General features: G+C 40.7%; 4 protein-coding genes across 9 annotated transcripts in view; 2 read left to right on the forward strand and 2 right to left on the reverse strand.

Annotated features, from left to right (window-relative positions):
- rhbdf1a (rhomboid 5 homolog 1a (Drosophila)) overlaps nt 1–11053 on the forward strand; it is a 29598-nt gene extending 18545 nt beyond the window's left edge. The window contains exons 2-19 of one of the 3 annotated variants that reach the window (XM_008415952.3): nt 538–682; nt 835–974; nt 1534–1641; nt 2757–2970; nt 4225–4431; nt 4550–4672; nt 4787–4950; nt 5650–5901; nt 6003–6114; nt 6197–6271; nt 6382–6543; nt 6632–6744; nt 6846–6909; nt 7596–7690; nt 7769–7844; nt 7921–8021; nt 9743–9896; nt 9971–11053. In XM_008415952.3, coding sequence (XP_008414174.2) covers nt 566–682; nt 835–974; nt 1534–1641; nt 2757–2970; nt 4225–4431; nt 4550–4672; nt 4787–4950; nt 5650–5901; nt 6003–6114; nt 6197–6271; nt 6382–6543; nt 6632–6744; nt 6846–6909; nt 7596–7690; nt 7769–7844; nt 7921–8021; nt 9743–9896; nt 9971–10390 — 2697 coding nt within the window. In that variant the 5' untranslated portion in view covers nt 538–565 and the 3' untranslated portion in view covers nt 10391–11053. The remainder of the gene's footprint in view (nt 1–537; nt 683–834; nt 975–1533; nt 1642–2756; nt 2971–4224; nt 4432–4549; nt 4673–4786; nt 4951–5649; nt 5902–6002; nt 6115–6196; nt 6272–6381; nt 6544–6631; nt 6745–6845; nt 6910–7595; nt 7691–7768; nt 7845–7920; nt 8022–9742; nt 9897–9970) is intronic. The other 2 variants (XM_008415954.3, XM_008415955.3) reach the window with 2 other exon arrangements.
- Nucleotides 11054–11228: 175 nt separating this feature from the next.
- On the reverse strand, nt 11229–12510 carry aanat2 (arylalkylamine N-acetyltransferase 2). Of its 2 annotated transcripts, XM_008415951.3 has the most exons (4): nt 12441–12510; nt 12132–12317; nt 11731–11885; nt 11229–11639 (listed from the first exon to the last, which is right to left on the reverse strand). In XM_008415951.3, the coding sequence occupies exons 2-4, from the start codon at nt 12295–12297 to the stop codon at nt 11334–11336; spliced, it is 627 nt and encodes a 208-aa protein (XP_008414173.1). In that variant the 5' UTR covers nt 12298–12317; nt 12441–12510; the 3' UTR covers nt 11229–11333. The 2 variants fall into 2 exon arrangements, with proteins under 2 accessions (XP_008414173.1, XP_008414172.1); XM_008415950.3 differs by having other exon boundaries at nt 12132–12447.
- Nucleotides 12511–14889: 2379 nt separating this feature from the next.
- Nucleotides 14890–21423, reverse strand: mgrn1b (mahogunin, ring finger 1b). Of its 2 annotated transcripts, XM_008415949.3 has the most exons (17): nt 21087–21423; nt 20365–20483; nt 20167–20255; nt 19947–20093; nt 19412–19529; nt 19243–19309; nt 19104–19147; nt 18958–19005; nt 18599–18667; nt 18350–18509; nt 18143–18252; nt 17846–18060; nt 17570–17681; nt 17438–17483; nt 17237–17341; nt 16815–16860; nt 14890–16569 (listed from the first exon to the last, which is right to left on the reverse strand). In XM_008415949.3, exons 1-16 carry the CDS (start codon nt 21172–21174, stop codon nt 16820–16822), a joined length of 1578 nt encoding a protein of 525 aa, XP_008414171.2. In that variant the 5' UTR covers nt 21175–21423; the 3' UTR covers nt 14890–16569; nt 16815–16819. The 2 variants fall into 2 exon arrangements, with proteins under 2 accessions (XP_008414171.2, XP_008414170.2); XM_008415948.3 differs by lacking the exon at nt 16815–16860.
- A 1327-nt stretch (nt 21424–22750) lies between these two features.
- cdip1 (cell death-inducing p53 target 1) lies at nt 22751–27556 on the forward strand. Of its 2 annotated transcripts, XM_008415945.2 has the most exons (6): nt 22751–22902; nt 23935–24086; nt 24361–24507; nt 24854–24913; nt 25295–25571; nt 26066–27556. In XM_008415945.2, exons 2-6 carry the CDS (start codon nt 24011–24013, stop codon nt 26175–26177), a joined length of 672 nt encoding a protein of 223 aa, XP_008414167.1. In that variant the 5' UTR covers nt 22751–22902; nt 23935–24010; the 3' UTR covers nt 26178–27556. The 2 variants fall into 2 exon arrangements, with proteins under 2 accessions (XP_008414167.1, XP_008414168.1); XM_008415946.2 differs by lacking the exon at nt 24854–24913.
- Nucleotides 27557–27561: the final 5 nt, after the last annotated feature.

Genomic DNA, 27561 nt, shown 5'->3' on the forward strand with positions numbered 1-27561 from the left:
AATGTGTAAGCAACCTGAAATGCAAACCAGATCAGAATGAGAAAAATGCGAATGCAGGAAATGACAGGAAGAGGTGAGGCTGGATGGTGGGGTGGTAGAATTACAAAGCTGCAGCCGCTGGCAGACGGCCTGATGCTGAGGTTTGTTGTGCACCTTCTGTGGTCTTTGGGCCTCGTCATGGGAATGCGTACACTGTCATTAGGCTCTGATAGATGTGTGCTGAGCTGCTTTAAGCCACCAAAAGGGATTAAGATTGATGTGAAGTGAGAATTAAAGGATTATATTTAAGGCTGCAAGCTTCCTTCTCCTTCAACAAAAATAAATAATCATTATTATTTTTGTACTTCCCTATTAGGTTTTGAGGAAGTGGCAATCAACTATAGGATATCAGTTTGCTCACCGGTCAGAGGAAAAAATGTGAATATTAAAATGGAGCTTTCTGCTAGGGTCCTATATTTTAATAGTAATATTTCACTGTGAAATTAGTGTTTTTACTCACCTTTCCATTCGTCTTGTTTTTTGTTTTAATCCCAATAGCTGGCAGGCCTGGAGCGGGATAGAAAACATGGCTGAACCACGGCGGGAAAGCACCAGCAGCCTGCAGAGGAAGAAACCTCCCTGGCTCCGACTGGACATTCCCACGGCTCAGATGTCACTAGACGAGCCTCCGACTTTTGTTCAGGTGCTCTCTCTCTCTGTCTCTCTGTCTCTCTGTCTCTCTGTCTCTCTGTCTTCCTCTCGCTAAATGCCTCTCTCAGTATTTATCACCCTTGTCATTTGCTGTACGGCATGATTTGTGTTCGCACTTCTCTGATGTATCTTTTCCTTGTGTAGCCGGTGAGGCGGCAGGGGTTCCTGCGCAGTATCAGCATGCCGGTGGAGACTTCTCACCTCCAGTCTCCGCCGCGTGACATCTTTGACACCCGGCGGCCTGTATTACAACGCCAGTCATCCATTACTCAGACCATAAAGAGGTAGGAGAAGGCGATAAGATGGATCTAGACATATTTCGTCGTACCTCATTGGTATGAATACAAAGAAACAATATATGTGCCTTAATATTACGAAATCTTGCATGGATGTCTCGCAGAGCATTAGACTCCAGAGTATGTTTTTGCTGTTTATGTCATTATCAAATGCAATATTTATGACCAAATGTTTATTATAAGATACAGTAGAGGTATTATCTCCCTTTTACCCTGTAGACTTGTAAAACTAAACTTTTAACTTTTCATGACTTTTGCAGTTTCTTCTTTCCCTTTTTCTAATTTTCCAAAACACTTGGTGATTAACATCTTAATGCAATCTGACTTATAATATCTCACTAATACTGCAAACCTAAGCAATAAACATCTTGACCACACTTCTTGCTTTGCTCTCTTTGCATGAAGACGGCCATAGCACTCCCAAGGTGCATTTGTTTGTTTGTTTTTGTTTTTTTTTCCTTTGTCACTTTTATCTTCTCTCCACCTTTCCTCTGTCCCCTCCTGCCACCTTGCCGTCACCTTCCCGCCCTGTCCTGGCTGGTCACAGCAGCAGGAGAGTGCACTTTGAGCGGATTAACACTGTCCCCGTTAAGGGGCAGCGGGCTGCCCGCCGCAGCGTCAGGAAACACCACTCTCTCTCCAGAACTCTGCTCAGGTACGACGAGAACGGCCTCGCGCAGGCTTCACTGGGATGAATCTGTGTGCCGACGATGGGGGAAATGAGAGGGCGGACTATTTCCTTTTTTTTTTTCTTTTTTTTTTTTTTAAAGTCATGAGATGTTGCATGCCTTCTTTGTAGAAAATCCCCATCACAAGATGGAATTGTTTTTCTTTCAATCAGTCCGAGTTCCCTCTTAGTCAGATTTTTTTATTTTTTATTTTAATGAGTCATACAGTGAAACCAAAAGCTGTTCCTCTTCCTCTTACAGGAGCCGCAGTAATGACTCGTGCCAGTAGTTGGAATGGTCCCTAATTTCCCTACAGATAGGCTTCAGAAGAATCCACTCTGTTTTAGCTTTGCAACGATGGTTGTTGATGAACCAGAGCTTGATAACTGGCATGCCAACTCGTAACGGCCCCTTCAGCGTTTCTCTGTTAGATGAGGCCTGGCAGCGAAAACGTCTTATCGTTCGCAAAGAAAAGACGCTTTTCGACTGTTGCTCCCATAGAACTGAGGGTTAAACAATAGATAAAAGCTTGAGTGACGTAACATTTACTGTGCAGCTTGTAATCATTGAAGAGAGATGGCTAGCTCTGCCCTGCTTTCCTTTGAAGAATGTTTTAACTTCCACTTCCTGGCCTCGGGGGAGCAGCAACTTTCTTTGTTCTGGTGTTTATTAGGCCTCTGCAACAACAGAATGAATGTGCGTGTCTACTTTTAATGTGTGAATGTCCATAATGGAAAAATGCACTCCGATATTAGTTGTAAAAGCTAATTGGATTGGTGGCATTTAAGCATAGGAGTGTCTGTATTTAATCACTTTTTTTTTTTGTTATCCATATGCGTGGGCGTGAGAGAGTGCGTGTGTGTAGTTGTACAAGCAACATGTCTAGACTTGTTCCCTCTACTCTGCCCACTACTTGTACTATCCAGTACACCTTTTCTACACTCTGGGAAGTGTTATTTTCCTAGGGTGGTGTTGCATGTTCCTCCTGACCCACTTCCACATGCTTGAGGCTCCTACAAGGACCATCAGCAATTTGCTCTGAATGTCTCTGGCATGTGAGTTTGAAGATTTCGGCTGAAAAGCTTCTGCTTTCTGGTGTTAGGGGAACAGCAGACTGGTTTGGAGTTAGTAAAGACGGCGACGCCACACAGAAATGGCAGAGGAAAAGTCTTCGGCACTGCAGCCTCCGTTATGGGAAGCTAAAACCGCAGGTGATCCGGGAGATGGACCTGCCGAGCCAGGACAACATCTCCTTGACCAGCACTGAGACCCCACCTCCGCTCTACGTGCCGTCCTCGCAGCATGGAATGCAAAAGGTGAATAAAATTGTATTTTTTTTTTTTTTTTTTTTTGTCGTTTTCTAAAAGCTGCTTCATTAATTAAATGAAAAGTGAAGGACAGCTTTAGCAATTCTGTATTTTTGCATGATGATTTTCTGTTTGTTTTTAACCTGTCAAAATTGCTCACATGTACAAAACATTACAAGAGAAAAGTCTCATTTTCAACTCTTACCTTTTCTGCAATTTATAACTCAGAAGGTTTTTGTTAGTTTGTGTTTTTTTGATATTTGACAGCTGTAACTTATTGAATGATTATTAGATGATTTTCAACCAGCTAAGAGTGGCAAAATGTATTCACATGAACAACATATCTTTGTAACAACATGATGTTTTACAACATATTGTAAAACATGTCAATAAAAAAATATGATAATCTATTTCAGAGAAGAAAATTCTGGAATCACTCAATCATTAGCATTTTTAAAACTAATAACGTGCCGAAGTCTGCTCATTTAAATGAGTCTGAACTTTTAAAAACCTGCACTTGCAGAACCTTCCAAGCTGTTTCACATAAAATATGGACCCAACAAGAGAGCTGCCGTTTGAAATAATGCTACAATTTAAAACAAAAATGTGGATAAGAACATGTTCCTGACTCAGCGGAGTATTAAATAATAAACCCTAATCATGTTTTGAAATCACCTTTACCACATCTGGAGTCCTAAGAAGCAGTGATTTGCTACCATGTGATTGACTGATTTGCTGTTTGTGTTAATAAGCAGGTGAACATGTTTTGTGATGACTGTGTCCTTTATCTAACCTGACCAGCGAGCCGTCCATGTCTCAGCCCAGTTAAAAAATTATGGTGGTAAAAAACAATGCAGGAAAAGAAATTACATGCTGATTTGTTAAGTGCTATAATAAAAATGATGGAACCAGGCTGAAGAATATGTTGCTTTTTTTTTATTATTAATAAAGTCTTCAAAGAATTCAAGCTGCATTCTTCAGAGAATGCATCTTGAAAAGCAATTAAATAGTTTGTGTCTTTTGGTCATTCCTGCACATTTTATTTTCAGTATTTGTTTGACTCCATTTCTTTTTTTCTTTTTTTTTTTCTCTGTCTCATCTGGAAAAAGAACCCACATTTTTCTTTTCCTGATGTAATATTTTGAATCATACCTGTTACCGTTATTTTCTACAAAAAAAAAACAACAACAAAAAAACATGTGACTGAACAAACTCCATATTTTTACGTGTTCCATAACCAAAGCCTTTTTTTTTTTTTTGCAGATCGTGGACCCATTGGCACGTGGAAGAGCCTTTCGAATGGTGGAGGAGGTTGATGGCTACAGCGTGCCTCCGACCCCGATCACGCCCGGAGCCGCGTCACTTTGCTCCTTCACCAGCTCCCGCTCAGGTCTCAACCGGCTACCTCGAAGGCGCAAGAGGGAATCTGTGGCCAAGATGAGCTTCAGGGCTGCAGCTGCACTGGTCAAGGTGAAAGAGCAAACGGAGCAGGATGAAATCCAACCACTAGTTCGACTTTTCTTGTATTGCATTGATTCCGTTACGACTACAAATGCGCATGTTGAACTTTGTGTCTTCATCTTTTTAGGGGCGTTCGTTAAGAGAGAGCACTCTAAAACGGGCGCAGAGGCGAAGCTTCACTCCCGCCAGTTTCATGGAGGAAGACGTGGTCGACTTTCCCGATGAACTGGACACCTCCTTCTTTGCTAGAGTGAGCACAATTTGAATTCATTTCTATCCAACGCTGAATATTGATCTAATTCTAAAAAAAATGTCATCTCTTCTTAAATTCTACGCCGTTTTCCACCTCCACGTTTGTTTTTAGGACATCCTGATGCACGAAGAGTTGTCCACATATGCAGACGAGGTCTTTGAGTCTCCGTCTGAGATGGCCATCACAGAGGCAGAGCCCGGCACCAAGAAGGATGAAATGGAGCTGACAGGCAGTGCCTTGGATAAGACTGAGCTTGAGAGAAGTCACCTCATGCTGTGAGTGAAGATGTCGTCAGCATAGTCGGCTTTAGTGATTAATTTTTTTATTAAAAAAAACAAAAACGATCTGGCTCTAAAGCGGTTTTTCAGTAAGAACTACGCGGGAACCGCAAATCTGACAAAAATATATATAACACGAAATACAGCTGTGTTCAGAATAACAGCTGGAAGACATCACTTACTGCATGCTGATACGCACGCTGCTGATTTTGAGTAATTGAAACCTTCAAAATAATAGCAGTTCTGATTAAAATGCATCACTGTGGAAATCTGAACAAAACGGGTCACTGTCAACACTGTTCAGAAGAATTTGGATTAAAAACTGGAGTAGTGATAATATTGAAGAGCTGACTGATGTTGACTAAGGCCTAATATTGCTTATTACTTTCTGAAGAGTAATAACACATTAGATAAATATTTATTCACAGCTTGTCTTTATCACAGAATGTGCTCCGAACTATATGGATGTAAAAAATGCTATACAGATTTTCAACTTCATTCCTTTTTTGTTTAGACAAGCTGCTATTTTAAACTGTATCTAGATTGTGTTTTAATAAAGTAGTTTAATAGGTTATTATAATAATTAAATGCTAATGAATAAGAAGCAGATAAAGGCTTTAATTGTATTAATCCCTAATCCCATGTCACTTTCTTTTTTTTTTAATAATCTCGTTTCCTCCCCATCCTCTCCTCCAGGCCTCTGGAACGAGGATGGCGTAAAGCCAAAGAAGGAACCCCAGGACCACCAAAGGTGCCCTTGCGTCAGGAGGTGGTGAGCGTTCACGGACAGCGGCGTGGACAGCGCATCGTCTTGCCGGTCAAGAAGCTTTTTGCTCGCGAAAAGAGGCCATACGGGCTGGGCATGGTGGGAAAGCTGACGAACCGCACCTACCGCAAACGCATCGACAGCTACGTGAAGAGGCAGATCGAGGATATGGACGACCACAGGTGGCAGCACCTCCGTCCCGCTTCTCTGCTGCTTCCCTCAGCGGGTGACGGTATCTGATAAACGCCAGCCTTTCTTAACGCACGCTCTGTGTCTCTTTCAGGCCTTTTTTCACATACTGGATCACCTTTGTTCATTTACTCATCACTATATTGGCTGTATGTATATATGGTATTGCACCAGTGGGCTTCTCTCAGCATGAAACTGTTGATTCTGTGAGTCCTACTCATGACCTCAATAAACATTTTTTACTCGCAGAGTTTCACCCCAATACTGATCCCTGTTCTGTTTAATTAGGTTTTAAGAAACAAAGGTGTCTATGAAAATGTCAAGTTTGTACAGCAGGAGAACTTCTGGATCGGGCCTGGTTCTGTAGGTTTACCCTTCCTCCTTCCTAATGTTTTTGTTAAACTGACACGTTTCTGCATGCAGGTGTTGGATGTTTTATTTATTTGTTTTATCTTCGTGTGATCCACGTTTAGGAATCCCTGATCCACTTAGGGGCCAAATATTCTCCATGCATGCGACAAGATGAGCAGGTGCACAATCTTATCAGGGAAAAGAAAGCTGTTGAACGCAACTCCGCGTGCTGCGTTCGGAACGATCGCTCCGGCTGCGTTCAGACTTCGGAGGAGGAATGCTCGGTCCGTTTAAAAAACATTAAACCTATCCATCTGCTAAGAAACGCGGTGAATCGTTCTGATCTGATCCTCTGTGTTTGCTTCCGTGCAGAGTACTCTAGCTGTGTGGGTGAAGTGGCCGAATGATCCCGCTATTTTAAACAGCACCCCACAGTTCAAGGGTAAAGACAGGCAGTATGGCTCGGTGTGTCATCAGGATCCCAGGTAGGAAATTCAACAAGCCCTTGTTTCATAGCGACAGCGTGAGCTGATGTGAGATGAAGCATTTTACGCATCTGTTGTATACGATTTCTCTCTGACTGCAGGATATGTCTGGAGCCGGCCTCGGTGTCTCCACATGAATGGCCCGATGACATAACAAAGTGGCCTGTGAGTAATTTGAAGCCTCCGCCTCGACGTGATTTTGATCCTTATTACAATGAACCTTCACTTTTTAAAGTGGCACTTAATTCACATTGTCCTTTTTCTAACCTGACCAGCAAGCCGTCCATGTCTCAACCCAGTTAAAAAATTATGGTGGTAAAAAACTATGCAGGAAAAGAAATTACATGCTGATTTAATTAAATATTTTATAATTATTTGCATCTTAATATTGTCTTTATTCAGTTAAAGCTACGCTACTGATGAAAAAAAAAAGTATTTTATTTATTTATTTTTTGCAGGATTAAATTGTCCAAATTAATTGGAGACATTATTTCTCACAATCTAATTAAACTTTTTTTATTATTATTTCTCTTATTACCATCAAGGTAATAAGTATATTTTGACGAAATGTGCTGCAGTCTCGTAGATTCGAATCCAAAGGAAAAGGAAATTATTACAAGAATTTGCTTCAATAAAACTCCCTAACCTTCTTAAAGGACACACTGTTTGAGACGTATACAAACCAAAATAAAAGTAACAAGTTTTCATTTTGATGCATTCATTGGAGAGGGAAAATCATTAAATCTTTGACCAGATGTGATCAAACAATTTTTTTTTTTTTTTTTACTGGACGTCCAGTTTGAAATAACCCAACTCATTTCTCAGTGGTCGTCCTGTTCTGTTTTTGTTAGATTTGCACCAGGTACAACACAGGGAATCATACCAACCTGCCTCACATAGACTGCACCATCACAGGCCGGCCCTGCTGCATCGGAACCAAAGGGAGGTGAGAAACATTCGGGCCGATCACACAAACCAGGGAAACTTTTTTTTAACCTACTGACCGCTGCGGTTTTGCTTCAAGGTGTGAAATCACATCCAGGGAATATTGTGACTTCATGAAGGGCTACTTCCACGAGGAGGCTACTCTTTGCTCGCAAGTAAGCAGCTGTGCACACCACGTGTTTCTTTTTGAATCACTGGGGGATTCAACTGAACATGCTGTCCTTTTTTCAGGTGCATTGCATGGATGATGTCTGTGGATTGTTGCCTTTCCTCAACCCAGAGATTCCAGATCAGTTTTATAGGCTCTGGCTTTCTCTTTTCCTGCATGCTGGGTGAGTCACACATGTTGGCACGATCTTTCAAAAATATTCCGGGATTTTCCTGGCGTGAAACGCTACCCAGGAATGGATTGAACCGGACTGTGTAAAAAAGCGCATTTCAAGCTTTTATGTCGTTTTTCTTACTGTTTGATCATCGCAGGGAGGTATCAAAGATTAAAATAGTTGTAAAATGTGCAGAATAAAATACAATGTCTTTCCTATCTTTGTTAAAGTGAAAGTAAGTGTTGCCCCGGCAGTGTATTAAAGACAAAAACAAATTAAAATAGCTTGCAGCCACATGAAGCATATTATTGCACGTAATGTGTTCAAGGAGCTCAGCTCAGGCGTAAGCCGTTGCAGTTTAGTTAAATTAAAATCACAACAGAATATCTGCATCTACCTGTTGTATAACATTTGTTCACACAATGTGGTGAGGAGGAATTTAATTAAAAGATGATAATCTGATTTCATATTCTGCACGAGGAAATTGACTCCGTCTCTTTCCTTAGTTGGAGCACAAACAATGCACAGCCATGTCACAAGGCAGGAGAGATTATTAGTGGATGTACTACTTTTTTCCAAACTTGTATAATCATCCACACTTAAGGAATTTTTTTTGTCACACGTTATAACTGTAAACTATTTAAATGTATTAACTGAATTTTTTTTGGTTGATTCACATAAAGCATGGCGTGATTGTGATGGTTTTCAAAATGTTTGACGAAAAACAAAAACTCCAACTGATTTTCTTCCAGGATTTTTCTGCATTTAGCATTTAGGTTAATCAAGTATCACTTGTCCCTGCTGAGTAAAAAACATTCCCACAGCATAACACTGCCGCCATCCTGCTAGGTTTTCTCTTTGCATAAAGTTAGATGTTCGGTCCTATTTGAACCGAACATCTTCTTATTGCGATCTTATTGCTTTCTTTATGCCACTCTGACACATTTTTTTTTTAAAGTACGGCTGATGACTGACATGTTACCGGATCCCCTGAGCTGTTTTCCTCAGTCTTCATGATGCTGTTTATTCACCGCTGTTATCTAACGAACCTCTGAGGCCTTTGCAGAACGGCTGTCGACTAGGTGACAGGCCAGTACCAAGCAGTGCTCGGCTGTGAACTGGAAAGAAAACCAGTCGTCAGAAAAATTTCCAATAAAAGTGACGAAAGTTTGTGGTTGGAATGTGACATTTGGAGAAGTTCGAACCATGTGAATACTTGTGCTAGAAGAACTGATACCCTAAATCAATAATCTTTCAGTAAAATAGATCTGGTTTCTGAACTGCAGGGAGCAACATAAGGGAAGGAAACTTGTTGTGAACTAAAACAGCTGTTGTTGAGATTCCTCTGTTTATATGTTACACTCCATCTGTTTGCCATATGCCAAAAAATATGTGTGTTTTGATACAACTGCTCGCTCGCAGTTGTATTCTGTTTTGGCGTTATCGTGCTAGCTGCAGTCTAAAGCTGCCAGTCAGGCAGAGCAAAGACCTCCCACTTACAGCCACCACGCAGTTAAGAAGCGCTTCATCTTTGCGTCGTCTGTTATTTCTCTCCTGGATAATTAACAAAGTGGCCTCGCTGCGTGAACTCATTAAGCTTCCCTGAGATGGAGAGTGATTTCTGCAGCAGTGCGTCTTCCAGCGCCAGAGGATTATCTTCTCAACACGTGCGGCTTTGCGGAATCTCCATCCCTCACGCGCTTTACTTTTGTCCGCGTCTGTCCTCCCAGAATCCTCCACTGCATGGTGTCGGTGGCTTTCCAGATGACCATCCTGAGGGACCTGGAGAAACTGGCTGGCTGGCTGCGCATCTCAATCATTTACATCCTCAGTGGGATCACCGGGAACCTGGCCTCGGCTATCTTCTTACCCTACAGAGCAGAGGTAAGCAGAGCTTCTAGGCTGCAGGACGCGTTCACCTTGTCGGGTTTCCTAATTCTTCTCTCGCCTCGTCTCAGGTGGGTCCCGCTGGCTCTCAGTTTGGGATTCTGGCCTGCCTGTTTGTGGAGCTCTTCCAGAGCTGGCAGATCCTGGCCCAGCCGTGGAGGGCCTTCATCAAGCTGCTGTGCGTGGTGCTCTTCCTCTTTGCCTTCGGGCTGCTGCCCTGGATCGACAACTTCGCCCACATCTGCGGCTTCATCTCCGGCTTCTTCCTGTCCTTCGCCTTCCTGCCCTACATCAGCTTCGGCCGCATGGACCTGTACCGCAAACGCTGCCAGATCATCGTCTTCCTGCTGGTGTTTGTCGGTCTGTTTTCGGGCCTGGTGGTGCTCTTCTACGTCTACCCCATCAAGTGCGACTGGTGCGAACTGATCACCTGCATCCCCTTCACGGACAAATTCTGCGAGAAGTACGACCTCAACGCCCACCTCCATTGAAGCGCGAGCAACGAAGCATGAAGGCATCAGGTCAATCGTTGTGGACTGATCCGAGACGGAGGGGAACATTTCCTCTTTCTCTGTGAACTAAAAGGTTATTGTTGTGTGTCATTATGAATACCTATACTCCTCATCATATGGATTTCCTTTACGTTCCCATTCACAATCATTGTCAGTGCTTTTATTGTCCAGTGAAACAAAGCTAAGGCACTTCAAAAACCCATCAAAGCGCCTGGTTTCCCTTTACTTGCGATTAAGTAATTGGAGAAGCCACAGCGCTGGTACAGGCTGAAGGATCATATTCAACATTTGCAACAATTAATCAGGCAACCTCAGAACCAGAAGCAGGGACAATATATATATATATGTATGTATATATATATACCTTTGGTGCCTTGTTGATAAATGTACCAACTACTGCCATATTTTTGTTACATTATGCTGAGCACTCGAATGTTTCCTTTTGTTTATTGCTTCTCGAGAAGTGATTATTGTTTTGAACACGGCGACGTTTTAGTCGCCCATCTATCCTCATGTAACTGAAACGGTAAAAAGAAAAAAAAAGACAAAAAACGACTCTTAATTAATAAAAAATGTGTGCTACTTTTTCTTAACGCCTGCTGGATGTTGTGTAGTTTATTAAAATCAAACAATGAAACACAACGTTCCTAAAGATTGTGTTGTAATTTAATCAGTTTTTTTTTTTAGGCGTGTTGCTAACAAAGGCCTCCTCACTCGCCACAAGCTACAGTGTGATTGAGATAAAAGCTGATGTGCTACTGATGACAAAGAATATGATGTTATGTCTGTCGGTAAAAAGCAACAATTTGCTGTCTGTCCACTCTGTCCACGCAAACCTCACTCCCTTTTCTCGTTGGGTTAGGTGGAGTCCAGTCCAATAGTGCACGGGGTTTGTTACACTGAGTCCAGCGAACGCAGCCGACTAGCAGCCGCTGTTCCGTCGTGCGTACACCTGCCCGTTCAGCATGTACTCCATCTCCTGGAACTGCATGTTGGACACGGAGATTTCCGAGGGCCCTTTCTGCTTGAAGCCGGCCTTTAGGTAGAAGGGCACCAGGAAGTCCTCGCAGATGAGCAGCGCTCTGCGGAGGCCCGGCATGCACCGCAGGTACTGCAGGTAGCGCCACAGCAGGATGGATCCCTTGCCTTGCTGTCGACAGTGGCGGTGCACCGACAGCACGTGGATGTGCACGGTAGGCGTGTCTGGAACGTGCTGGGTCATGGCCTCCTGGATTAGAAAGATTAGATTTCCATCAGTGATGAGTTGCAAAAATAAATATTTTTCTTATAGAAATGTATTTTTTTTCTTTTTCTAATACCTGTGAAAGCCTTTCCTTGTGCCAGCCGGAGCCAATGATGAAGGCTACCAACTGCCCCTCCTCAAACCAACCCAGAGACAGCTCGGGGCACTGACCCAGAAAATTAAGCACCTCATTCAGCGTGAGTGGGCACTCGCCAGAGACGGACACGAATGCTGCGAAGCATTTCAGACACTGATTATCATCATCAAGGAGGCGATTAAGATGAAAGGAAAGAACATATGATGTCCTCTCATGTTTAATCAGCAGACACACATCTAGTTATTTTTTGGGTTTTTTCCCCATAGTGTTGAAATTAGAAAACTCCAGCATGTTTTACAAATGCATAATCTAAAAAATGTACCTGTTTTTGGCGATAGTTGCAAGAATTCTGTTTATGAATATCAAAAGCATAGACTTACCTTCTCTTTCTATTTCGAACACGCTGATTGCATCCTGTGGGGTGAGATTTCTGAACTCGCTGGCGGGGAGCGTGTGCCGTCTCTGCTGCCGAGGGGTGACCACTCTGACGGGCGTCTTCAGGAAGAAGGGCTTCAGGAAAGGCGAACCGCTCACCTGCTTTGTCATGTTACCCTCGTGAAGAGCAGCTTCACAGTGATATACTATCATTAATTTACTAATACAGTTGAAATGATGGCCAAATGCCTGATCTCTGTCTGTCCCACACCTGCGTCTGTAATCTGCCTAACCTCTCCGAGCAAGACGCTGACCTTTGTGCCTCCTCTGCCGTCCGCTCCTCCTCTTCCTCTTCTTCTTTGTGTCTGATCTGATAATGCAAAGTGGTCGTCTCAAAGAAGGGGAGCTGAGCTCCGCACGTGCCTCCAGTCTCTAATAAATCCCCGGATTCTAAATCAGACATATGCTTGATACCTTGGATCTGGATTAAAAAGCTAAAACTAGATACTGGAATAGTTAAAGCAATAAACTGTTCGCCTTCTACATGCGTTTAAAAGGAACTGCTTTATCTCAAGTGTTTCTAGAATTTCACTCACTAGGAAACCATGTTTGGGATTATTACATTATATTAAATGAACAATATGTTGACATTTTTAATATGCAGTAGTGATAAGCAGTGATTAAATCTTGATAATCTCAAAATTGCTTTTTTTTTTTTTTTCCCCTTAACATGCCACTGAACAGGGGAGATGCAACAAAATGTTTATTGAATATTTTTTTTAGCACAGGAAAACTATATTTTCTTAAATGTTGAACAGGTGTTTCATTCAGCCCAGGACGTTTGTGTTGAAACAGGCTGTTTTGTGTCAACACTCGCTTCTCTTTGGGATTAAGGTCCAGGCATTGGGCAGGTCGCGCCACAACGCTAATCTTGTTGTTGAAACTAAAGCCAAGATGTCGCTCGCTTTTTGGAGGGTTTATGGTCTTTTTTTTTTTTTTTTTTTTTTTGGTAAAACACCTATTTCACAGGCATTTCCTTTTTATTTGAGGACATGATTTTCTGAATTATTCTGAGGCGTATTGTGGCTTGAATCAGGTGTTTGGGGTCCAACTTACTTGATGCAGAAAGATCAATTTTGCTTTCATCAGTCCCTAAAGTGTTGCACCACTTCCATTTAGAAAATGTTCTTTGGAACATTGTAACCTCCTCAGCACATACTTTTTTCAGCAGTGCAACTGTCTGCTGAAAGCCTGGTGCCTTTTAACTCTGCCAAATTTGCTGTGTGACTGTGTCGGTGTTTCCAGGTAACTGGGCCTTTGTTGGAGCTGATCATTGACTGTGTTTTTACCATTTTGGTTGTTCTCTGATCTAATTGAACAGTTTCCAGTTGAAGTCGTTTTGACTGATTTCAAATGGACTGACTTTCTGCATTTCTTTATACGTTTTTGCCGTCTAGTCAGCTTGTTTTCTAAGAATGCTAATTTTTGACCTATAACATTTATTTTTTCACATTTTTCTGAGAAATAAATCATTATAACTAGCATGAACATTCTCACCTTCACCTCCAAAATACTGATGCTTATCTAACGTCTGTTTTCTTACAGAATTGGTGAGATCACTGATTATATTCCGCACTGCTTGTTTTGAATCAATTATGTACATCATTAGCATATGTGTCATGCAGGGTCTGGAGGTTTTCTATTTATTTACTTCATCCATTTGAATTAATTACATTATTTCTGCCAAAAACAGTGATGGATTTGGTCAGGTGATGTTGAACTATAATTATTTGAACACAGCAGAATATGCTACATCAGTTGTGTATTTCAGAGTGGACATGAGGGGAACGTGGCGCTGCTGGATGTTTGGATGCACACGTTTCTAGAGATTAAGGGCATGTGGGCTAATTTGCTGGTACACAAAGAGGAGGGAGATTTGTGTGGATTGCTGTTGGATTGATTTCATGCTTTGAAGAGATTTACCAAGGACTAATTAAATGGGAAGACGCTTGTTTTTACCAGACTGAGGTGAACCTCAGACCCGTACATGCGATTGACGAGCTGAAATTGTAAAGCAGCTCCTGAACTCACTCTAAGTTCAAAGCAATAATGTTGATGTTTTAGGAAAACCTGTTCTTTTGTCGCGCGGAAACTAAGCTGCTGCCTTTTAACTTGCTTTTTTTAGGGTCCTGAATTATGTTTGAATCTTTTGTGAAGGTAAAAAAAATGTTACTTCTTTGGATTTCAGCTCTATAAACACATCATGACTGATTAACCTCAGACTTCATATTTTATCAAATGATTTTATCATTCATAAAATCTCACTTCATAAAACTGATCAAAAAACTTTTTTCATAGCTTATTAGAGGAATTTTCATAAGTCATTTTACATCGTCTATTGCTTCTGCTTCTGATCCCTTTGCTTGTAAGCAGAATTTTTGATTTGATATACTTCTGTTTCTACGATTTTATTTGCACCCCAACATTACCTTCCCCCTTTAGTTAAAATACAAATATTTTTTAACACAAGACTTAAATGCCTTTATCTTGCTGCATTTACACAGCTTCTTTGGCAATAGCAAAGAACCTTTATAGCAGTCAATAATTCACATAAAAGCAATTTAATTGCACTGAATAAAATTCAGAGGAAGCTGTGCCTGTATGGATGTTTGGTACTTCCCTTTTTTATATAGGTTTAAAGCAACCAACTTGTGTAATCTTAACAAATAGAAATGATGTGGAGACATAAAACATCTGCCTGTGTTTTGGTATTGAATCTTTGTTCTTTATTGTTATACACATGCCGCTAAACACACAAAGAGAGACGGGTACAGGATTTTACATAGAGCCAAACACCACCTACTGTGGGGTTATCCTGGATACCAGGGCAACAGTGGTCAGAACAGGAAGGCACAGTGTCAAGTTGAAATGGCACAGAAGAGGATAAAACGACAAAAGAAACAGTCAAGAGCAGCGCGAGGTGAGAGCGTCTACTAATTCACATGCAAATGCAAGCCCAATTAATAAAATGCAGACATTTCATAGATGTGCTCCTTCTGGCAACACATACACAAACATACTCAGACCTAAGTACTTATAATAAATGCATAATTAATACTTGGATATCACAAAGAAAAGCAACAATTCAACTTAAGATTACTTAATGACAATAACAACTTTTTCTTTTTTTCCCCTGTTGCATGAAGTTTGAAAGAGAAATGAAAGGTTCTGTACATTAGCGTCCTAAAACCTGTCTGTGCAGTGGAGCCGTTGTATATTGTAGCATTTGTAAGAATGTTGCAAGAAGCAGGCAGCCACATTAATTCAAGGCACATAGATCTAAAACGCATGATGCTACACGTACTGGACCAAGGAAACTAAAGCTGCTGCCACACCAACACGTGACTCCTTGTTCTGCAGCGACATCATAAGCTAACACTTGGGTTGCCACAAAAAGACTGTACAGCTATCAGCCATATCAATGACGGGTAAGCTTGCCTTGCTATTGGCTGCTTGTTCGAGGCTTTAACTATGTCTGGATTAGCCTGGAGCTATTTAAATAATGTGCATTTTACCAGAATCTATTTTTGTACTTTAAACATTATATTTTATACATACATAAAAAGCAAGAATAGATTTTGAAGTACACATAATTCTTAATTGTATCACATTATCTGAAAAGTAAACCAACATGCTTAGGGTGAAATACAACAAAAAAAATAACTTCATCATATTCTTTCTCTAAAAGGAATGGATAAACTATTTTGTTGGAGTGCAAAAAAAAAAAAAAAAAAATCAATCAGAAACGGAGACAAAAACAAAAAGTAAAGCTTTCCCGACAAATCAAATCATCTTGGATCGATAATCTCCTGTGTTTCTGATCGTTCCAAAACATTAATACAAACTGCATTTAGAGCTTCTTCTCAAATGAGTGTTAGGATGGTTAGCTTGTGGTTAACTGTGCTTGAAAGCACCACCGAGAAAGGTAGTGGAAATCTCTGAAATCTACATTACAAAAATCACAACTCTGTCCAAGACACACACAGCTGAACACTATGGATGTTAATAAAATGTTGTTTTTTTTTTCAAAGATGAAAACTGAAATATACCAGTCATTGAAAATGAGACGAAAAACACCTTTGCCTCGGCTCGGTGTTCTCCTTCGAGTCGATGGAATGAACTATCCTTCGTAATCCTCCCATTTTCTTTAAAGCCTCATATCAACAATCATTAAAACAGAAGCTCAGAGCAGGGCGGCGGGGGCATTTTGGAGGCCCTGTGTGAAAGCGACGAAGGGACGGGATTGTTGTAGTGAGGCGGAGCTGAGTCGGAGTCAGTTGAAATGTTCGTCTTCCATATGAAGGCTGCTTGTGGGACACAGGAGAGGCTGGCTGGAGCAGTTTGTGCTCTGACTTTTTAGGCTTTCCGTTGAGTCCGACGAACCTGCGACGGAAGACGTGGAAAAGTTAAAAAGCAAAATCTCCTGTTGAGACTTTCATAAGATGCAGCGAAGCACAACAAACCGCATTTAAAACATGCTTGCAGCAGCAAATATCCGACATGTTTTTCTAGCTACAGTAGACGTCAGTGAATGTAATCACAGAGAACCACATTTGGTGGGAATAGGTGAAGCCTCCCTCACCCTCCCAGTACAACCAGAAGCATAGCAGACAGGAAAGCCGACATACCGCGGTTATTCCTCCATACCAATGGAGCAGGAATCAGGACCTAGAGCTGCAAAGGGGGTGTGGAGGAACACAGAGGTAGGATGGTAGGAAATAGAAGAGGAGTGTTAGGAAACATGCAGAGGTCAGAGCACACAGGTTAGATGCAAAGCACATAGAGAACACAGCCTCAAAGTGTTTAGTTTAAGATTCTGATCTGGGGAACCAGAATAAAAAAAGGTAAAGCCTGATAGAGTAAAAAGTGAGCAAGATGCAGGAGATTGTGTTTTAATGACGGCACTCCGATTTTCTCAGAAGTCCCATCGGAGTACGCTTTTGTCAAGCATATTTTAAAAACATTTTTAAAAAATGAAATCACTTTCATTTCTCAACCAATTAACAAAATAAAACATAAAAATCTTCCCGCTCCACAGAAGATTTCTCACCAGGCAAAGACAGATCCCCCGCTGGGTCGCTTTCTGCTTTGGTCAAGCTGCAGTGCTCACTGCTGCAGTCCTGCAGGATGTCTCCTCCAGGCGGCATTCTGTCATCTGGATCACACACAGACAGCGTCAAACTTGCTACAGTGTCTCTTTTTGCTGACGGCCAGATGCAAAAACAAGGGGGGGAAAAAACAAAAAACTAACCGTCGTCTGGAGAAAGGGATTCTGCCACATCTTCGGTGGCAGTAGCCTGGAAGAAAAGGAGTCAAGAGTGGGTGTAAAGTACAGATAAAATTCAAAATGATAATATAAAAAAATAAAACAGAGGCATATTACATCTGTGGGAGCGGGGCTGCTGGAGAGAAGTGTGTGTGGCTGCGCGTCAGACATCTCAGACAGCTTCTCTTCATCCTCCTCCTGGATGGGAGAGGATGGCGATCTCAGGGTGCTGGAAGAAAGATGATAATTAGACCGAGGCCTAATGAAATAATAAAAACACTTTAGTTGCATGATTACACTTTCCTTTGAGGTTTTATGAAAGCATAAAACCATTTTCTGTCTTGATCGCAGGCCCAAGTTTTGTGCCTGAGGACGTTGGCGCAGCAGCATTACCTGTCAGGTGACTTGCTGACTTTTCCTTTCTGAAGACTTCCGTCGCTTAAATGCTCCGGAGAGCTCAGCTGCCGGCTGTCTCCTCCCGGACTCCCGGAGAAGTTGATTTCGTCATACAGCGGCGCAGAGGGAATGGGGGGAGACACCGACCGCAGGCCGTTCAGCGCCTCCAGCAGGGAGATGGGTTCAAAACCAGGCGGGACCGAGTCGGAGCTCTGCGACACGGTCACAAACGGTTAAAGAGGGAGGTCCTGGTCAAAGAATAAAAAGAAAAAAATAATAATAAACAACACCTACCGAGTGCTCATCATGGTCCATAGTTTGAGCCAGAACAGGACTGAAGGACACAGGAGAGAGAGCTCCAGGTTTCTTCCTCACAGCTCTTATCTGCAGCAAGGCTCTGAAGGCTGAGAAAATGTAAAAAAAAAAAACAAACACTAATTAGAAATTACTGGGCCTTATTAAACACACGCAGATCTGGTTTAAAAAAGTAGAGCCTCCTACGCAGCCTGCAGATGGGACAGTTGTTGGCCTGATAGCGCAGGGTGTCTGCGCAGGAGTTGCAGAGACACAGGTGTCTGCAGGGCAGGATGAGCGTGTCTCTCAGGTCGGACAGACAGACGACGCACTCGTTGCTGTTGTCGCTGTTCTCATCGTCAGACGGCTGAGAGGAAAGAAAGGAGAAAGTGATCAAACGAAGCGGAGGTTTTTCAGCATCCTCGTTACCGCACGCGAAATGTTCCCACGGGATACCTTGGTCTCTTGGTTGTTTTTGTTCTCGATCCCGTAGATTTCCTGGAGGAGGTAGCTGACACGGTCCACCTAGACAACACCAACAGAAGGAATCTGACGGTTCTGGCTACAGAGACATCCCACAAAGGATTCACTGCCTTAAACATCTCAATAACTGGAATGAAAATGTTCTGAGAAACAAAGTTTTTGGGTTTGTAATCATTTAAGCCAACTTTTCAATAATATTCTAACGTATTAAAGTTTAAAAAAATTAAATCCCTTTCATTTCTCAACCAATTAACAAAACAAAACATAAAAATCTTCCCGCTTCACAGAAGATTTCTCACCAGGCAAAGACAACATAATAATGTTAAACGTACGATTTGCTTCTGCTTCAGAGGCTTGACGGAGAAACTGCCGTCAACGTGCTGCAAGACAAAAAAAAATGCTTTTAGCTAACATGAAAGCTCCGTTCACTTTTCTCATAAGTATGTTTTTTTTTTTGGTTTTACGGTTTTACACCTACTCTTTCGAATGCTGCCAAAAGAACATGAGCGTGTCCAAGACAATCTAGAAAAATAACCGAATGAGGAGTCATTAGCAGCTAAAACGTTTGGTGTTGATAGAATAGAACAGATTAGCTTTACAAAGCCTATATGACCCACCGTCTCCTTCATCGACCACTGCTTGGATTACCATGGGAAACACTCCTCGGTCCAAATCAAAGTTCAGCTGCAAAGCGACATTTTGCACACGTTAACTGAAAGCAGTTGACGCGTTAAAGAAGAAGCATCTTTATGTGAAGTGGGATCTTGTCGAAAACTCCAAACCTACGTCTTCCTCTTTCCACTCGCTGAAATCGATTTTGAAGGACGGCATGGAGAACTGCTGGCTCACCCCACGCTTGTAGTGCACCGTCTCTGAGACCAAGGTTGGATCCTTTGGGCTGTACCTGCACACACAACACCGCTTCATAAAATGTCTTTCCAGAGTAAACACCCCCGGCCCATCATGTTCAACCCATGCTAAGAAAAGACACCAATGACTTTTTTAAAAATTCATCTTGTTTTCAAAGATTACGTCAGTGTGGAAATATCAAACCGAGACTTTAATTAATCATGTCAAAATGTCACCACACAAAAGAAAAACACGTGGCAGAAATATCTGATCTTAGGTTTCCTCAAAGACTTGAATGCAAACTGTAATTTGCATCTTCATAAAAATCCACCTATATGAATAAATGTATAAATGATGGTAGGTAGAATTTGACACCATCATAAATGAAGAGTCAAAACATTTTTTTCAGGGTTCTTGCTGTTAGTTTTAGACAATGTTCTGTGAATCAAAAGTGACAAGGTCTAATTCCTACATCGCCATCCCATTGGAGAACTCCTCAAACGCCTGGCAGTAGAGCGTTATGGCGACCCTGGCGTCAGCATCAAAGGTAAACTCCACGCAGTACTGGACCTTGGGTTTCCCGCCATCCTCCACCAAAGTGTCCGAGTCGTCTTTGTACCTAGAAGCGAGTGGTTTGACGTTCGTTAACAGAAAATCTGTGCCCTGAAACTTTCTCATGTTGGGATTCTTACCTCACTAAACGGAGAGAGTCCTTCCGTATGTTAACCAGACTCCTCAAGGTTTTCACTGGTTCATGGGGTGCAGGTGTCACATATGGAAACTAGAAAAAATGACCGTAAAATGAATGTTCAAATAGAATCACTGGCAACTGCTAAAGTCTTATAAAGACACAATCCTGAAATGAGATTTAAACAAATGTGAGACTTTACCTGCACTGGCCTATTTCCAAGAAAATTCAGGTCCATGTTTTCCCCAAAGAGGTATCCCTCTGGATGTGGAGTATCAAATTTCTCTCCTCCCATGAAGAAATGGCTGGCGAAGTAATTCCCTGGAGCAGAACGAGAAAAACTGATAAGGAACTAAATTACTGCCAATATAAAATGAAAGCATTGTTCTTAACAGGATATAGAGGCTCATAAATTCTGATAGTTACTGCACAGGTGGAGGTACAGTAAAGAGGACAATGTTTAACTTTGTCGTACAGCTATTTAAAACGGCAGCTTATGATTTCACCGAGAAAATAAAAATGTTATACAATTTTAAGAAGTTTGTTAAATTTAACATCAAAATACTGAGTCTCCTTGGTTATAGCAGGATAATTTTCATTTGCTTAATTATTTTAGGTCAAGTAATGGCACATATAATCATTACAACGTGATCTGACGGCTTTACTGTAGACCAAGTGGTTTTACAACACACCTCAGTCATTTATTTTCAACACGTGATATCGTGTCAGAAAACATTAACTTGTTTCCAGTATGGCACGTCCAATATAAAAAAAAACTGTCGTTATGTATCTATATAGCTGGGAATCAATCGTGTAAAAGACGCTACGAAACCGAGCGATCAGAAAATGTATCCATTTTCCAAGAGTTTCTTTACCAAAAAGAAAAAAAAGTTGTTTACTAAAGAGAAACTGCAAATCAATTACCAGATTTCGGGGGAAATCGATAGGCCGAATTTGCCTGGATATCGATGTCTTCAACACCAGCCATCCTACGACTCAGGATGGACCCCATCTTCCTCTTAGCTACAGTTAGCTGCTAGCTAACGGCACGACGGCAGCTCAGATTAGCTATGGTTCGAGCCAAGACAGGTGTCCAGACGAATAAAACATCCACCAAAAGGAAAAACTGTCGTCAATTCGGCATTTTTCACGATATGTTTTGTTGGTGACGGAGTTGACAAAATGAAAAAAGCTAAGGGCGAGCTGTTGTTGTTGCTACCGACGTAACGACGTAGCAGGCACTCGAGCTGATTGGCTGTATGGCAGCTAGTTCAGGAAGAGAGGGCGTTCGCTTTGTTACAAGGGACCAGCCGGTGTTCTGACTATCTGCGCTACCTCGTTAAGTTTTCCTACCGTAGAACGGATAGACGTCTATCTGTCGGTGATAGGATATTCTTATGAAGGAAGTGATATTTTTGTGGTTTTGTCGTGTATATAAATTGTTCCAGTGCTTTGCTAAGCTTAACTCCTAAACTTCCACTTCAGTCACTCAAAGAATGTTATCCAATGATAATATTTATAGTTTTCGGTTTGTAAAAATTAAGGTAGAAGTTTTAGACGCTATCCGTTTAAAACGAAAAGCTATCGCAGATGTTTACCCAAATCCTTTTATGAGAATAGCCTACCTTTTAAAAATATTTTAAATAAAGAGGTGTTTGTAAGAATGAAATACTATCAGACGGGTGAAACATGTTTTTAATGAAATTAAATTAAACACAGACAAATCTACAAATACAGTCACTGTTCTGGTTCTGCTGTTGGGTTGCTCTTGTTAGAGGGGAGTTCTTCCTCTCCACTGTTGCTACATGCATGCCCTGTATGAGGGACTGTTAAAAAGTCAAAAACTCAACACAAGCAATTTGCTGTCGTCAATGTCGTCAATACAATGGTTCTGTTTCAAGATAATTTATTTATTTAGATTTGCAATAGCTGATTTGATATTGCAGTTCCCATGGAATACCACTAGAGGGCTCTAACTCTGGTTTCACTCTGCTTAGAATCTTCTGGCAAACACTGTTAGTATCTGTCCTTGCTATTTTAATTATTTGTATTAAAGCTTATGTTTTACGTATTAGATGTATAATAGAAAGGAAATGATAATAATAAATGCCAGATAATAAATGTCACAGTTTTGTAAAAACTGGAATTCTAAACAACATATCTTTTTTAGACAATTATTTGACATTTTACATTTCTCAATTTTATGACGTTTAGCAGGCCATTATGAAATGTACAAATATAAAAGGGACATCTGCACCAAATCTTGCATATAAAACATTTATCTAATTGGATTTTATAGATACGATTAAATATTTCTTTTCCTAATATTTCAGGAAGAGCATATTTTTTTCTTCTTTTGAGTAAATTGTTAATGTTAAGTATTTCATGATATAATTCAACCTTTTAAATTGTGATGCTTTAGACTGAATTCGTCATTTTATTAAACGCTGTTTAATTGCTTCATTTTAGGTTAGAGAACAAATAATAAACTTTTTTCACTACTGCGTTTTCTTTTTTCTAGAGCAGAGTAAAAACAAATACTCGTATTTTGCAATGGCTTTCAAGAGTGCAAGGAAAATGCCTTATTGGCCTTTTTGACCGGGCATCAAAATACACCAAAACACCGATGTACATCATGATTAATGACGTCAGTGTAAATCCGTCTCAACGGATGTCGGAGCAGCTAACGTCAAACAACTTCAGCTACAGCACGGTTCGGTGCTGTTCTTCCTAGAATAAGGTAATGACCCTTCCAACTTGTTCCTATTCTCCTTGTATGCAGCGAACGAAGAAAACAATTCTCTCTACTTGTTTTCCAAGTCAGTTTTTATTCTCACGTCTTCGGCGTTTAGTTTCTATATCTAGAATGGCGACGCTAGCTAGCCTTGCAGCTAACGACAGCTAGCTTTCAACGATTGGGTTCACAGTTAAAACGCAGCGACGTCTTGAAGTTGCCTTAGCGACTGACCACTAACACACCCAGTCAGTCCTTTCACAGTCGTATGAAGGAACCTGAAATAAACATGTTTTTAACCAGACATTTAGCCTCCGAAAGCGACGTTCCTGTTAGCTAGCATGTATGTTAACCGACAAAGATGAAACCAATTTGTTTTGACTAAATTATCCACCTTAATGTTAAATCAGTGCGGACTTCCGCTTTTATGTATTATGTAACTAGTTATTCGTGGTGTTGCAAGTAGCTTTGACCAGGATTATCTCCGAACAACCTACATTTTGATTTTACGATACTGTTTAGTTTGTTTCTTGAAACTAATAAAAGTCTTGCTAAGTAAGGTATTTCAATTTTACAGACATTTATTTTTAATAATATGCGCATGACCTTTAATGAAGTTAAAGGTAATGGTGTGAACATACCGAAATAAACATAAACAACTGTGGATTATTTTTATATGGATTCTGACATTTGAGGACAGTTCAACAGCTGTGTTGTTCTCCAACCTTAAGTGTATGAACAGTAGCATATAATCCTTGTGTAACTGTAACTTTATAGCGTGAAATTTGCACTCATGTTAAATATTTGGTTTAATAGTTGTCAGTTGGCATTAATTTATCCACAATATTTATTTTATTTTACATGTAAAAGGCACACAAAACTAGCCAATGGACTTGTGACGGAGTTTCTTGCACACATGTGGTGCTGCAGATTGTGACAGGCCTACACTTAACCCCTGGATATATTATTTAGCTTGAGAGAGAGACGAGTACTTTCTAGTGAAACTTGAGATAAAAGATTTCATGTTTTATTCTTCAGCGGTAAACCCGACCCACACAGCTTTGATCGCCGTCAACGTATCCGAGCCATCTGTGAGCCCAGATCTCCGGCCAGTATGTCCAGTGACCCTCCCCCTCCGTACCCCGGAGGTCCCAGTGCCCCCCTCATTGAGGAAAAGAATGGACAACCTGGTAATGAAGGGAAACTTGCAAGGGTGTGCTGAATGTTGATGAGCACTGTAGTTTAGTTCTCTGTGTGAAATAATGCGTTCTAGCGAGTGATCCTTTATTTTGCTGTTTTGGATATACACAAAGAATGTTTAAACACTGGTTGCCATAAGCGTTTGGTATTAATTTTCAATTCTCTGTAATATGAAATGTTCTTCAATATTTCTCTGATCTGTACTCTGTGACTTATCCACTTGACTTTTGTTGATCAGATCATTTTATTTTGTGTATATTTTAGAAACAGTAAGAACTACTCAGCCACAAGGACAGCCCCTACTTCCAGATTATGGCCCTCCCCCCTATGAAGGTCCACAGCCAGGCTTCCTACCGCCACATGTTCCAGGAGAAGGGCCCATGCCCATGCCCATGCCTCCACCAATGCAAGGTGCCACATTTTGTCCTGAAATATCAATAAACTTCTTGTTTCTGTGTTTCTGCTTCTTTTAATCATTCAGTCTAGCACCAGACTCGCCTGGAAATTCTGTGACTACAAATATTTAGTGTCTCTGGAGTATGTCAGAGTCCAGTCATGTTTAGCTGTGACTTCAGTTTTATTTTACTGGCACAATCAGTTGTGTAACCACAGCATTTCACACAACTCACAAATTCATCATATTCCTACTTTAAGTTAATTTTTTTGTTTGCTCGTTTTGTTTTTGTGTTCTCCATGATCCTTCCAATCTGTTTTTGTTTTATGTTAATACTTTTATTCCTGAATGCAATCTTTGCAGGTATGGCCTACCCACCACCTCCAGGTCACTTTGCTCATCCAATGCCTCCACAAATGCAAGGTGCAGCAGCCTTTCCACTAATATCAGTAAATACTGATCATCATACTGTCCTTGTGTGTATTTGGGTGAAAAACTGTCAGTGGAGGTGTTTACACTTTTTTTTTTGGCTCAGCCTTTAAAAACATCAGTGGTTATCCATTTTGCCTTTATTATTATTTTTGAACCTCTGTAAAGTTTCTTTGTGTATCCATATTTTTCTGTGTTGGTGTTGTCACTGGCCTCAGATTTATTTTATTCACAAAATAATATGTAACCACATCACCCAAAAGCATCATCAAATTCTTTCCCTGAATATAATTTCCGTTTCCTCTACAAGGTTAGACCAGTCCATACTTAAGTTGTTTTTTTATTTTAACGCTTTAATTGATTCTTTTTCTGCAGGTGGGCCATACCCACTGCCTCCAGGTCACTTCGGTCAGCCAGTTCCGGGACAGATGGGTCCGGGTCCCAGTCACTTTGTCCATGTGGGAAGTCACACGGCGACCGTCCTGGCTCCTCCGGGTGCAGCCACCACTGTGACGGTACTGCAGGGCGAAATGTTCCAGACGTCGCCGGTGCAGACCGTGTGTCCACACTGTCAGCAGGCCATCATCACCCGCATCTCTCATGATGTCGGGCTCATGAACACACTCTTCTGCCTCTTCTGTTTCTTTGTAGGGTAAGTTCAAAGTGTTAACTATTGGATGAAAGAGTTGTTACATTGATAACCCGTCTCAGCCACAATTTAAAAGTAAATTTTAATCTTTAGTAATTTTTGGTCAGCAGAAGAGGCACTGTCAAGACATATTAACAGATTCGACCCTCTAAAATTGCTCAAACTGTTATGAGAAATGTGATCATATTTACTTTTAATGAAAGCAGTGGGTTTAAAGAGTATCACACAAAATATTTAGTTTGCAAACGTCTCATCTGTTGCGCAGATGTGGAGCATATTTCCGCAATCTTCCATTTGGCTGCTTGCAGTTACATCAGAAGCTCTTACTACTCTTTTCTTGGAATCTCTAAAAATGTGGAGACAAGTGCCGATTATTTTCATGTTTTTACTGAACTGAAATATCCTCTTCATCATTTCAGTCACGAATGAGGATCCTGATTAAACTCGTCTGCAGGTGTTTGATTTTGTTGTCTTTTTTTCTTCTTCTTTGCTCCCAGGTGTGACCTCGGCTGCTGCTTGATTCCCTGCCTGATTGATGACCTCAAGGATGTGACACACACCTGTCCTAACTGTAAGGGCTACATCTACACATACAAGCGCATCTGCTAACCACCGACAGTGTTTCGCCACAGAGCCATGTATGTGCACACACTCAAAACTCTCAGCTCCCCCTGCTGGTAGTGACAGCAGCCTCCACCCCTCGCCCCATTTTTGCATAGTGTTGTCCCTTAATCGTAAACAAAGTTGTCTCATAAACCCACAGGATAATTGCTGTATATATCTTCCACATTCTTCTAAAATGTTTAAACAAGGATTCAAAATGTACAAAACCTCTTAACTGACGAAGGGCGTTAAAAGAACCATGAAATAAAAGGCTGCAGTCGCACACAGACTGCTGTAAGCCTACAGACATTTTTTATCTTATGCATGGAGAAGAAAAAGAGTTAAAAGAGTTAGCCTAATTTAGCAAAAGCTGTGAAATTGCTTATTTCGTTTGAATTCTTATGTTAATGTTACTCAGACTGAGTTTGTGTTTTGTTTTTTTTTGGTCTCATCTTAAAATAACATTTACCAACATTTATGTTAACTAACCCAATTTTGTCTGTATATCATTTTTCTCATGTATATTTTTCTTGTTTCCACTGGCTTAATGAAACCCAATTATAAATTTAAACTGATATTTATATTACATGCTGTATTTATTTTTGTTCAGTCACTCAATGTTCAGTGACTTGCTGCTTTTCTGTTACCAGCTCTGTCCATTTTGTCTCGTTTTAATAAATTTAACATTTGCACTTTATTTTAAAATCCACTGCTAACCCTTTTGTTGTGAAAATGTAATGAAAAACATTATTGGGCTTTTAACTGAGTGAATCTGACTGTATGTGCACTAATTGAAAACATGTTGAACAGATGTGTTTTTGTCACAGATTTAAAAAACAAACTGCATGACATCTTAATAAATGATTTAATGTTGGCAGGATGCACTTCTACAGATTGTAGATTGAAAATAACCCAAAATAGGACATTGTAAGAAAAAATTTGAGCAAATTCAACAATGGCTCATGTTCTTTAAGACTAGGTGCATTGCTCAGATGCATGTTAGATGACATACTTTTAAGCTTCAATTAAGATTAAAAATATTACAAATCAACTTCCACTGAATTGTCTGCCGCCAGTAAATGATCAGTGTACCATCACTGCATGCCCAATCCTTTGTTCACTAATGCCTATCAAGAGTTCATCTGCTTGATTTTTACTTTCAAAAAAATTATTCTGCTGATTAGCTCCCTGACTAAATGTTCAACTGACTTTTTTTTTTGACTGAAATCAATGTAAAACTTGAGCTGAAAGATTGCAACAAAATGTTCTTATTGTGAAAACTGCATTGCTATAATGTCTGTGATAATGTACAACAATGTAAGACAGTTTACTTAACTGTTGTACACAGGTAATATTTTATCAATAAAAGTCATGAAGAAATCTCATCTTG

This window comes from Poecilia reticulata, chromosome 8 (genome assembly GCF_904066995.2).
Source record: "Poecilia reticulata chromosome 8, P_reticulata-male-v2, whole genome shotgun sequence".
In the NCBI taxonomy this organism is placed as follows: domain Eukaryota; kingdom Metazoa; phylum Chordata; class Actinopteri; order Cyprinodontiformes; family Poeciliidae; genus Poecilia; species Poecilia reticulata.

Coding starts and splice junctions, on each gene's coding strand:
- aanat2 (XM_008415950.3), bottom strand. CDS start 12,339: ATGATAGTATATCACTGTGAAGCTGCTCTTCACGAGGGTAACATGACA. Junction 11,886..12,131: donor GTTCGAAATAGAAAGAGAAG/GTAAGTCTATGC, acceptor AATGCTTCGCAG/CATTCGTGTCCGTCTCTGGC. Junction 11,640..11,730: donor ACAAGGAAAGGCTTTCACAG/GTATTAGAAAAA, acceptor TTTCTAATCCAG/GAGGCCATGACCCAGCACGT.
- cdip1 (XM_008415945.2), top strand. CDS start 24,011: ATGTCCAGTGACCCTCCCCCTCCGTACCCCGGAGGTCCCAGTGCCCCC. Junction 24,508..24,853: donor CATGCCTCCACCAATGCAAG/GTGCCACATTTT, acceptor CAATCTTTGCAG/GTATGGCCTACCCACCACCT. Junction 24,914..25,294: donor AATGCCTCCACAAATGCAAG/GTGCAGCAGCCT, acceptor CTTTTTCTGCAG/GTGGGCCATACCCACTGCCT.
- mgrn1b (XM_008415948.3), bottom strand. CDS start 21,174: ATGGGGTCCATCCTGAGTCGTAGGATGGCTGGTGTTGAAGACATCGAT. Junction 17,682..17,845: donor GTCAGCAAGTCACCTGACAG/GTAATGCTGCTG, acceptor TCTTTCTTCCAG/CACCCTGAGATCGCCATCCT. Junction 16,570..17,236: donor GGGGGATCTGTCTTTGCCTG/GTGAGAAATCTT, acceptor CTTCCGTCGCAG/GTTCGTCGGACTCAACGGAA.